Source organism: Sceloporus occidentalis, unplaced genomic scaffold, assembly GCF_023333645.1.
Source record: "Sceloporus occidentalis isolate IW3139 unplaced genomic scaffold, rSceOcc1.0.p SCAF_36, whole genome shotgun sequence".
In the NCBI taxonomy this organism is placed as follows: Eukaryota; Metazoa; Chordata; class Lepidosauria; order Squamata; family Phrynosomatidae; genus Sceloporus; species Sceloporus occidentalis.
Genome location: NW_028317016.1, coordinates 1,411,981 through 1,424,695, shown reverse-complemented (window position 1 = coordinate 1,424,695; position 12,715 = coordinate 1,411,981). Strand labels below are relative to the sequence as shown.

General features: G+C 41.6%; 1 protein-coding gene across 1 annotated transcript in view; it reads left to right on the top strand.

Annotated features, from left to right (window-relative positions):
- Positions 1-652: 652 nt before the first annotated feature.
- The window catches only part of LOC149297852 (DAP3-binding cell death enhancer 1-like), a 51,702-nt gene continuing 39,639 nt past the window's right edge, over positions 653-12,715 (top strand). The window contains exon 1 of the mRNA XM_089488067.1: positions 653-734. Within this exon, the coding sequence (XP_089344193.1) occupies positions 653-734 (82 nt within the window). The remainder of the gene's footprint in view (positions 735-12,715) is intronic.

The following is a 12,715-nucleotide window of genomic DNA, read 5'->3' as shown; positions in this document are numbered from 1 at the left end:
CCCTTGCAAAAATAATCTTAGATGTTGAAAGGCATTAAAGTGAACCTCCAACTATAAAAAGCTCCCTACAGGGTAAAAGTGACAAAAAGCATTTCATCATTGATTGTAAAAGTTTTGGCTGTTAATATCGGGCACTGCGTATCCTGGGGGAAAAGAGTAACACGTGAACAAAATGCCCTGTGATGTCACAGCTCTGCCTACATAATGTGGTTTGCACAATGTCATAACATTTTCCATGTATTGTTGGTGTGTAACATATGCATCTAGTGGTCATAGTGTTGACCCAAAAAATTCCCATTCCTTATATTTGTCCCATTTTTTTGGACCAGAAGGCTGGTAGGCATGGTTGCAACAGTTTGTAACTAAGATATGAATGGACAGGGTTGGTAATTGTAACTATGGGGTACTTACCTTCCGTCCCCCCGAACCGCCATTCCTCTGAAGTCCCTCGACACCTGTAGCCGCTGGCAGGTTTCCTCAACGCCGACCGCATGGTCTCTGGCTCTGTCGGCACGTGGGCGCCACCGAGTGGCCTCTTATAGGGTGTGACGGGACCGGCCTGTACCCCGACTGGGTATGCCCGCCGAACGTTGCTTCCTCCGCCCCATGGCCACCAGGACACCAGCGATTAACCCCTTCAGCGCCATAGACCATGCGGTCGGCGTTGAGGAAACCTGCCAGCGGCTACAGGCGTCGAGGGACTTCAGAGGAACGGTGGTTCGGGCGGACGGAAGGTAAGTACCCCGTAGTTACAGGAATACACACTCATGCACATATAATACTTGCTTTTTCTGAAAACTTAGAACACAGAAGCCGAGTCATTTATTTTGAAAATGAATACTATTGTGACAGAACCCTCCATCACTGGGGTCCCTGGACAGGCCTGAGAGCCAGCCTCCTCCCTATCGACTATGGGCCCAGGCCTTGTAGAGACTTCTGTGTGTGGATACAGGGGTCAGTTTCTGCTGATGTACCCCATGTTTTAGCACTCAGAGTCTCAGAACTGTAATGTCAGCTGGACATCCTGTGGTAGGAAGAAGGCTGATTGTCTAAGCACTGTTAATTGTATAGGTATGAAGTGTTTCCCCTGTTATTGTGTGAGTTAGCCCTTGTCTTAAGACCCCCTGTAGGTATGACTATGTGTCACTGCTGCATACCTAATTATCAATTACATAACAGGTAGCTGTTAATCCTGTGAGCTCCTGTTATCCCTGTGTCCTGGCCATTGTCTGTCTTAAGCCAATTATATGTCTATTGTCATTCCACGTCTACGTCCCCAATTAATGTAATTATTTATGTCTCGTGTCATTCTGTCCTTCCCCCGGATATTGTGTGGCAGGATTTGATCTAATTACTTCCTTCCTGCCATGGTAATTAGATCATGTGATATTTGTCTTGCCCCTTTTCTTACTTGTGTATATATAGCTCTGTATTTGGTTTTAATAAATGAGTCCTGTTTTCACCTCAACATGAGTGTTGCCTGATGTTTGGGGTGGGCTGTAGCCTCGCTGTGTAGCTAAGCTTCGGATAGCCACAGTGCCAATGCAGCTACGGTGCAGCGACGTCCCCTCTTCTATCTACAACGCTGGTTCTGCCCGGCGCTGAAGGGGTTACTTGTTGGTGTCCCGTCAGGAGGAAGCAACGTTTGGCGGGAGTACCCAGTCGGGGTACAGGTCGGTCCCGTCACAACTATAATTAAATGTTACAATATCCCCAAACTTGTCGCTAGTAGAAAAGAAGTAGGGTTTCCAAGACAAAACCAGAGAGTTTCCAAATTTTGTCAAATGTGTGTTTAACCCTTCGTCAGTATAGAAATGCAGTCTGATACAAGATTAGGAAAAAGAGCAATGATTTTCAGCAGGTCCATGTCAGGTTGAGGGCCTGGATGCTTTTAGGGAAAACATGGCAAGAGTTGCAGATAAATAACATAAGTGTCTCTTTCTGCAGCTCAGTTAGAAATATAAATCTGCTCCCTAGCATACATCAGACCTTATGTCCATATGGGATATCCGTGAAAAAGCAAAAAAAGCCTAATCCTTTTCACTGCTGATTTATGGCCCCATATCAGGCGTTGTGGCACTTTTAGAAACACCACCACCATGATTACTATCATTGTCTATATTAATGCTATTATTATTACAATTATTATTAATATTAGGATCACACAAAAGTTATTTTAAGCCTTAAACAACTCATGGAAACTTCCGTATCAGGGTTAGCATGCAGACAAACATGATTTGGGCACTTTACTGGTGAAAAGCCAGTGCTTGTCTCGGTTACTAAAGGGAGTTCTATGTTATTTCATAATAACTCATTTAAACAGACTTCTAAAATCTGTCAAACCAGGTTGCCAAGCTTGATTCCAATTTGCTTGGACTATTTACTGTAAGTTCAGCTATTCCTGTTGTTGTGCCTGTATTTTAATTTCCTCTTTCACAGTCCAACTGAAATATATGACAGGAAGAGCACAATTGACTATGCATTCTTTTGGCAACAGTAGGGTCACCTTAGAGCCATGGATGACCAACTGCCCTGGGACATTAAGGCCAGGAACCAACTGGAAAAGTGTGGCCACAGGCTACGTATTTTTATACTCCCGCTGTGTGCGGCGTATCCAGATGCACACAGCAGGATCTGATTTGCTGAGCAGCAGTATAGGTAAGTATTCTGGCCCTATTGGTCGCCAGTCCAGATGGCTTCTCGTTTATATTGTGGAAAACCCAGGAACTGCCTTTGCAGTAATATCTTTTACTGATTTAGCTCCAACAATTTATACACTATTTCTTAAGATACATATTCAGAGGGTTTGACAAAACTAGAATTGTCAGACATATATGCAAAGGTTATGACAAAACTAGAATTGTCAGACTAAGACAAACCGATACATCAAGTAGAGATAGCCCGGCTCACAAATTTACAATCTACAGTTGCCAATTCTTAAAATATTAGATGTCCTTGAAAATTATGCTTTTAGCATGGAGAATTGTGTAATCTCCATTATCCTTGTCAGAAATCCTGTTGATGTGTTCATAGTCTTAATGTGTTGCAAATAATATTTGATATTAAAGTGACAGTGTCCGCATTCTGGGCACCTAGCTTTATTGGCTTCTGCTTCCACTATGGAAAAAGAGTTACTAAGATCATACATGACAATTGTCCCATTTAAATCAGAACAGTCCTACCAGTGGCTACATCACAATTGTCCCAGTTCCCTGCTTATGTCCATTCCTAGCTGTGTTGTTTCTTTGTTTTTATTTCACTTTTTTTTTTCATAATACCACTACATATCTGAAGTGCTTAGTCTTGTTTCTTTGGATGTTTTGGGAATCTAACTTTCATTATCTCCAAGGTGACCAATTGAGGGTGGAACAGAGACATTTTAGCTAAATGCAAAAAAAATAAATTTGGATTCTGCAACACAAATTAATTTGTGCATAGTGAAAATCAATGTGTCTGGGTATTCTTCTTTTGAATTATTTAGAATTAGTCGAATAAGGCCCCTAGGAATTATCATGGCTTAATAGACAGGGCACATGTATGAGTGTCGGTGACTGCTGTGGAAAAAAAAGGAGAAATCCAACCCCCCCGACGGTAACCAGCTGCATGCCCCCTAGCAGCCGTAATAGGGAAGGCAACTCATTTTTGCTGCTATCAGGGCTGATGTGGATCGAGACAGTGACAGGGCCATTTGCTAGCATTTCACTAGTTTTCCACCCAGGCTGCGGAGGCACCATTTCCTGCATCTAAGGCCCATGGATGACGTAATTGGTTCGGCCTGCGTCACAGGCCTTGACAACGACCCACTCTGAGGAGATGGGGGCGCTGCCTGTCAAAGAAGACACTGTAAAAGCATGGAAGGAGGTCTAGGGGAGTGGTACAAGCAGGAAGAGGGGTGAGTAGCCACCATAGGGCCTGGGGATGTTTGCCTCCTAGGGGACAAGAAAGAGTTCCTGTGGATGTCCAGGCCGACATCTCTGGTGAGGAGGCTTTCTCTAGCCCTCCTGTTGCCATGGTGACGACATGCCCTCGTCATTCCTCCTGCCGGCCCTCCAGGTTACCGTGGGTGGTTGGATTTCTCACCCCTTTTTTTCCATGCAGGCTAGCTCCACGGTGGTCCATGTTTTTGCTGTATGCTGCATGGCTGCCGGTCGCTTGGGGGAAGGTGGCAAGGTAGGGCACCCCACTGGGCATGGTGGTTGGAATTTATTACTGCGTTTAAAGGGGTTTTTGGGGAACTGGGAGTGTGGGGTGCATGTGGACAGTCAGTTGGGGTTCAGTTCCCCCTGGGGTCGGGGAACACAAGCCCCCCTCCCTCGCCCAGGGTAGCACCTCTCGCAGGGAAGAACATAAAAACAATGTACAGCCTTCACAACTGATTCATCATTTCTCATACCCGCACAAGGATTCAGTCAATGATGACAGATTGGCTAAGCTGTTTAGGGAGGTGGGTCACACTGTGCTTTTTGGCAAAAACAGACGTGAAGTCGGCCATCAGGGTGCTGTAACTGCACCCGGAGTGTCACCATCTCCTGGGGTGTCAGTTTGAGGATCAGTTCTAGGTGAATATGAGTCTCCTTATGGGTTGATCAATCTCATGTTTTTATTTTGAGTTCTTCAACAATGTTTTTCCAGATGGATGGTGCGGATGAATTCAGAATTGTCCTCCATTCTGCACTACATGGACAATTACCTCTGAACTGGCTCCCCGGGCTTGCCAAGGGTCCGACTATCCACCTGAGCTTTCTCTGAATCAAAATTGATTATTTGGCCACGGAATACTGCCTCCCAGCAGACAAGTTGGCTTATCAGAAAGTAGAGCTACAGAGGGTGCTTGGGTGGTATGCCAGCTGCAATCTCTGCTGGTAAAAATGTGCCAGTCAGGTGATGCAGACTTTACTAAGCATCAGAGCTAGTCTGGCCCTGGAGTGTGGAGTTGAGTACTTTTTATCGGAAAGACAAGATAAGAAGGGTGACTAGCAAACATGCCTGGGAACTTGTGGGCTTCTGCTATCCAGAGCCTACTGTTATGGGATGCGCCCAGGACTGGCCACTGATGTTGGTGGGCGGTCCCGCTAATGTCAGTGGGCCCATTATCATCCATACACTGGTGTCTGTGGTTACTTGGGGTAAGTAAGGCTTGGTTTGGTGGGTTGGAGGGTAAACATAGCATGGTCCCCACTACCTTCGTACATTATATAGTTGATTTTACTAAATATTTATTTGAAACACAATGTTTTAACAAATTATAATATTCTATAGATTTTAGTGGAATCCAAAATTAACCCTTTTGTTGTATGGACAGGGGCAGATACACCGTAGTTAAAAAGCTGTGGCTGTGAATCTGCAAAGTGTCTGATAATGTATTACAAGAGCAACTTCGGAAAGGCAACACACCAATATCTTTTTTTTCTGTGCATCGTCATCTTTACCTTATCAGAGGTTGGTGTTTTACTGACATCTAGTGGATGAACTGCATGTTTGGCATTGCCATACAATGCTTATATAATATACAATCCCTCTTATATAATATATGGATTGAAGTATGGAGATAAAATCATGTTTTATTCTGCAGTTTTCCCTCATAGCATGATAGCAGCAGAGAAAAATCTATACCTTCTTATATGGTCAGGTTAAAGGAGAGCTTTAAATGTGAGTGAACCCTAATCCTATCGGTTCAGTATCAGATGTGAACCTCAGCACCCCTTTGGTACTAAGCCCCGCAACATAGTTCCTTAAATGTCTTGTGTATGGGGCCATTGTAACCATTCTTTGCATTAGTGATGCATGCAACAATTTCTAATGCCTTAGCACACAAGAGGTTAAACACAGCCATACTGTATAAGCTTCTTAGGTAAAGGCAAGGTTCAGTGAAATACTTATCTTGGGTAGCCGCTGGCAATAAATGATGCAATCTGGCCTCAGATAAAAGACATCCCAATGTCTGTCAATTAGGTTTTTTTTCAGTGGGATTTAAAAAATACACGAAAGATTCCCTTTAAATAGCAAATAAGGCTCAACAAACTTTTTAAGGCTCTTATTCCATTATTTTATTGGTCCTTTTGTCTATTGCCAAATGCCAACTTCATTTGGCATTGCTCTGGTTCATTTTTTTCCTGTTATGTATACAATTTGGATACCATTTTTAGTTTCCCAGATTAGTAACTGGACCACTTTAAATGCTAAATACTATACATATATATATTCTATAAAAGCCACAATGTCAACTAGATCATGGATCGGTTACTTTCTTTTAATCCTACAAACACTTGTTAGACCTATGTAAAAGTTTTTACAGATTGAAATATATAAATATTAGAAATCCACCATATGTGTATATTATTGGAACAGCCATGCTGAGAGTGGAGGGGCTTTCAAGGCAGGCAAAGTAATTATTTATGCTGGTTATGCTACTTTCTTTAAGTATTGTTGCTTCAGAACAGAAGAGTCAGCATGTTCATGAAGAGAGCTTAAGATTGCATCTGAGGGAACAAATGGTTCTCTTAAGGTTTTCTTAAACCAAATGGTGACCCACGCAATAATTGAATGCCACCTTCTCTTTAATTAAGCATCATGTCTGCACATCTCTAGAGCCCATCCACACCCCACCCAGCCTCTGCCCAAGTATCTTGACTCCCCTATATGTATCTTCTCTGAACATGCAAAGCTGCTTGATATCCCACTGTCCCAATGATCAGGGCCACTGACAACTATGCATGCACAGTGCCGTGCCAAAATGCAGGGCTGAAGACACATCAATGAGGCAGAGAGGTGATGTAGGTGGATGAACATTTGACATCTTGACCCACTTAACGTGAGCAGACCCACTCATGATATTTGGTCGATTGGACACGTGCAGTTTTTTTATCAAGTCGCCACACCAAGCAGTGGACATGTATGCCTTTGTGGCCTGTTCTTACTGTGACATCCTATCCTATTAAAACAGTACGGCCACCCGCCGTTCCGCTATGTCACCTCACGTTAAGACTAGACCAGCACAGATTATCTGACTTTAGTAGAGGCTGGGGGTCCAGATTACACTTTGGGGTCCACAGGTGGAATACAAAGCATGCTTTCTAAAATGCTTAAAATTGCACAAAGGGTTAAACCAAGAAATAAGAAAAAGGTTACTGGCTGCCCATGCTTCTCTCTGTATGCACATAGGGTTAAATAATAACATGCCACAGGATTCATAAAACTCAATTGCATTGAGTTACAAACACAGGAAGACGTTGCCATGGAAACTCCGTATTTATCTACCTAATTAAGGGGGGGGAGGCATCTCACATATTGGATGGCAGAATGGTTTTGTTAGCCTGTATTTAACTGGCAGGTTGAGTGTCAAAATCAAATATGATTTCTGCTAATCACCTTCAGGTTATTAAAGACAGAGCCTTGGAAGAGGGGTGGGTAGGAGTGGGTGACAGAAAATGCACAGAGAATGAAAGGATGGGATAGAAAGGCAGGGGTTGTTATGAACAGGAAAGGATAAAAGAAGAGAGGGAGATGTTAGACAATGGAGGAGATGTACAAAAGCAAAGTTTGACAAACTCATACGATTACAAGGTGGCACAAATGTCTGCTGGAAAGTCAATGATTAATAATATAATAAAGGGATCGGTTGCTTTTTTGCTGGAAGAGGGGCCAGGACTATACCAGCCATTGAAGCGTTAAAGGCTTGCATACAAAACAGACACCCAACGATTCATACTGCTTAAGAGTTTTCACTTCAAGCCCCTTTATGATCACTTATTAGGTACAGAACTTGGGATGTTTTATTGGAATTAAAGAGCAGGACAGCCTGCAAATAAAATACTGGCCAGGGGCACACCAGTAGCTTAAACTGGCTGTTATAACCGGTTTGCTTCCTCATTGTTTTGCCCGCCCTGTAGTCCTAATCCATTTCACCTATCATCACATATTTTCCTACTGACCGCTCAAACAGAATAATTGTGCCCTTTGTCATTTTTGAGGCTCCATATAATAAGTATAGTATAATAATCCATATTTTTCTATGCGAGAAAGTGATACATCTTTGAGGTACAAAGTCTTATGCATTTTCATCTCTTAAGACAGACACTCCATCTGTACTCACAAATAGTTCTTATAACTGCCAGATTTCCCATATGGTACCCTAGGAACAGCCCGAGAGAACCACATTTTTATGAGCACCATGAAAGGAAAGTAGGGTTGCCAAAATCAAAATGGAAAAAAACTGCCTCAACACGGCATATTAGGAACAATGGCCCGAATTTAGTCATGATGCCATGCACTCACTCATCAATATCGCAGATTACATTTTGGAATATGGCAGCTTTTATTTTGCAATCACACCCGGGGTTTTGCACTCTAGTACTGAAGAGATAAATATACACACAAAGGTTTTACAAGTTTTTTTACAAGATGCCAAAACATTACACACAAACTCCTGCTGTCAAGGAGGAGACCAGGCGGCCAGAATACAGCCTTCTATCTGCAAATCCAGCTCTGTATAGAGATCAGGGTATTGAGCCAGCAACCAGTTTAACCTTCAAAAGCAAACAGTCAAGGTCATCAAGTATCATCCATTAAGCAACCCTAGAGGTAACTGGTATTTACGATGACCACCAAGGTCTATCCATTCCCTTGCCATTTAAAAATTACCCAAAATTACCCACTTTCTATCCAAAACTCTGTCCTTTTAGGAGTCAGTGAAGAGTTACGTCCACAAAGTTTTACATAAAACAGTCAAAAAACAGGCGTCAGCAGGATTATTTTTAGGAGCTATGACTCCTTGGCTCGTGGTTTTTGTCGTGGAAGCATTGAACATTATTCTGGTAATTTTGCTAATACATCCAAACACTGTCATTGCATGAATCAAGAAGAAAATGCTAGCTATTTAAAAAAGCATTTCTAGGCATAATTTAATTTAACATATCTGAAAGTCTATGTTGTGTTCTCTTTCCTTGCATGTTTTAGATATTAGGAAGCAATGATGGATCCAGGCTGAGATATGAAAAGGAGAAAAGCAGATATGAAAAGTGATGATAGGACAGGTGGAGAAATATCAAACACCTATCAGTCATATGCTTACTTGCAATGCAAGAGGCAGCCCTGAATCAGAGTATAAAATGGACCATGTATTTGATTTTTCTCACTCATAACTGAGAATTGCTACACGCTGTGCTCATGTTCTCTTTGTTTGCTTATACCAGACACTGTCTTTCATTAATCTTTCTGTGTGTTAATGGAACTCAGGCTGGAGCCTGCTGCTTCATACCCCACCTGTGAGTCTCTCAACTTCTCCATTAGCATAACACTGCAAACAATCCTCCTCCTAGTCCCGTGATATCTGATTTACTAGTATATGTTCTTATACAGATTGCCTTTGCTCTCTGTATCCCCCCAAGTGTTCTTGTTTAGGAGGGACGGTCCCTCTTTGGAGCCCAAATTCCCACAGAAATGCACTGGCATCTCCAGAGAGTGGCATCTTCAGGAGGGGCATATGAGGGGATGGGGACAAAAGGAGGGGGCCATTATATAACAGCATATATACTGTACATGTTGAACTGAACAGGGGCAGAGGGTTGAGCAGTAGTTGGTGGGCCACTTGGTTGTGTTACCCCCCCTATGACTTGGGCTCAGTCCTTTCTTCCTCAAACCCTAGATGAAGCACAACTCTGGCATTGGACAAGTCTCAAGTTTTTTTCTTCATATTGGAGCACAGTAATTCAGCCTTCAATAAAAACAAAAGAAAAAATAAAAAATAATCAGTAAAGCCCCGCCACACCTCTACCCATGACAAAACAGTCCCTCTTTGGCTATTCAATATCTAAGGAGGTACACTTAACATGTCCTCATTCTTTGTTCTTGTACTCTCTTCATATATTCAGCGCATATTTAAAATAGAGGAAGTTATTTTTTATGATAGTTCCATTTGTATTTGCTGGCTAATCATATCATGTGCTTCTCTCTTTTTGACAATCACATTCTAAACATTTTATGGCAAAAAACTTGGACAGAAAAAAAGAAAACAGATATGGAAATAAAACCAAAGGAAATGTCCACCTTGCTTTCCTTTCTGATTAAGTTCTAGCTTGATAAAATTGTAATTAAAGCCCTGTTTGTACACAGCAATTCCAAAGGATAAGTGCCAAAACTTCCACAGGAATGAATATATCACTTTTGATCTTGTTCTTTACCATCATCGATGTGTTTTGAGTGAGATATGTGTACAATGATTGTTATACCAGTAGGGTAATCAACTGAAATACAATTTCCTTTCTAAGTCGTAGTAGGAGTCTTCTCCAGGTGGAGTTGCCACCTTGACCATTGAGTATTGCTCACCCATACAGGCCTTACTACCATGCAAATTAAAGATTCACTCAGTCATACATATATTTTTTAAGAAGCTAGAGTAAATGAAATTGATTTGCATAGCTGAGCAAGCCAACTCCACAAGACAAAGTGGAGAATGCGAGATGGAGCAGAATTGGCTTAAATGCTTCCTCTTTTTAGGATTTTGGTACTCACCAGTGTTGGCACAAAGGTTTGCAATATCATTTTGTATGTTGTGGGTAAGCCTGGCATAGTCAGGGCAGGGTCCATAGTCTGGTTTCGGCTTGGCTCATCCACACCACCAGCCGGCTTGCCTATTATTATTAGTTTGTTAAATTGGGGAGACCCAAAGAACGTCCCCACATTAACATATAGCATCAGGAACTGGATGATTATAAGCTAAAATAACTTTTACATTCTAGGTTATGATAAACCTAATTCTTATACTTGTATAAAACATATTAATATTTTTTTTTCACTTAACAGTAATATGGTGCCACATAACATTTTAATTGGCTGCCTTGTCCTAATAGATTTGTGATATGAGCTATACAGCTGTTTTTACAGACTTATGTGTGGTCTGCCAATACAATAAAGGGTATATTCCAGGAAATATATCACAGCTTCTTACTTGGGCAGATGGCTGGATTAAAATGCTAGGGCCATCACTTCTGCGGGGTAAAGGGGCAGCTGCTCCAGGTACCGCAAGATGGGGGAGCCTGCTTGAGCCACCTAGAGACATTAGCCCTGGGTTTTCTTGTTTTTCCCTCTACTGTTGAAAGAGGATGTGATTGTCAGCAACCAGTGTGACCTCGGACCTCACCAGGTGCCAAGATCCCTAGCTATGACTTGTCCAATGCAATCTTCACCAAGGGATCATATGAAACAAAAGAAGCATTTGCATGACATGCCTGAACATTATGCATATAAAATCAATGCACAGCCCACCCATCTGTTGATTTATAAAAAGAACACTTGCCTAATTGAGGCAGTATACAAAAAAAAAGGAAAATGTTTAATTTTTAGGAAGCAATTATTTTGCTATTTTTGCCAAGGGAATTGCCCATTTGGTACAAACCATTTATCTAGTTTTGATATTTTGCAAATTAAAAGGATGGGTATTAAAACGGTTATAATATGGTTAACGTGTTTTGATAGTTTTCATAGTAAGTTAATAACAATGTTGCATAAAAGTAACTTATTTAAAAATATAGATTTATTTATTTTACTGATATACCATATCTTTTTTTGTAGCGAAAACAGAATGACACTAGTCACCTTGCTTATAGAATGGCATCTCTAGTGCAGTAAATATCATTTCTGGGGAGACTGATGGATTAATAATTTAGATTTACCATACCTCATATTATGGCAGAGACAGAATAAAGAAATCACCAGACAAAAAAATCAAGAGAAATAAATCTGCACTTTTTTTTACATAAACCTTTATTTTGCACCCTTATTCATTGAAAATGTTGATCAAGAAACTACACTTCAATGTTTTAAATGTAATCTGACACCATTTTGTAATGAGGTTGAAAACAACTTTTGTTTAATTTCACAGGGTATGATTTCACTATTAATACTCAAATCTCACTATAACGTAGTTAAAAAACATTGCATTCTGCAAAGACGATATGCAAGGCAGGATTTAAATCTGCTGCGGTTGTAGACAAAATATTGAAGTCACTATTTTCTTCATTTGGTGCCCATATAGGCATCAGCAGCATAATTGTACCCTGTAACTTTGCAATTACAAAGTTTTGCCCTTTGTGAACCTTTGGTGAGGCAGGAATGCAGTGGGGTCATGTAACATGCTGAAAAACGAGGTGGCTTGCATTCTGTAAGCAGAAAGAAAGCTGCGAGTGAGGTGGGTAGGTGATGGAGGGAGGGAGGGCAAGTGAGCGGTTAAGGGAGGGAGTATGTGTGTTAGAATGAGAGTGAAAGTATGTGTGTGTGTGTGTGTTAGCATGAACGTGTATATCTAAGTGTGTGAGAGGGACTATGTGCTAGCGTGAGTGTGAAAGTGTCTGTTAATGAGTATGTGTAAGCATGTGTAACTGTATATGTGGGTTAGCATGAGCATGTATGTTTGTGCAAATTTGAGAGTCTGTATGTAAATATGTGTGCTATTGCTTATGTGAGTTACCAGGGGAGCAAGGGCCTGTTAAGGCCAATTGGCTTTTCCTGTCTCCCGGGATAGAAGGTGCCAGCCCTTCCCTACCACCTGCCCACTTTACCTAACACTTCATAATGTCAGAGGTATGTTTTTTTGGCCACAAGTCTTCAATGAAGACCACTTCTGACCAGACTTCTCCAGACAGTAGAAGGGTATACCAGGGACTCACTATTTTCTGCCAATGCTCAGCTGATGGCACTGTTGGGCATCTTCCAATGGTGA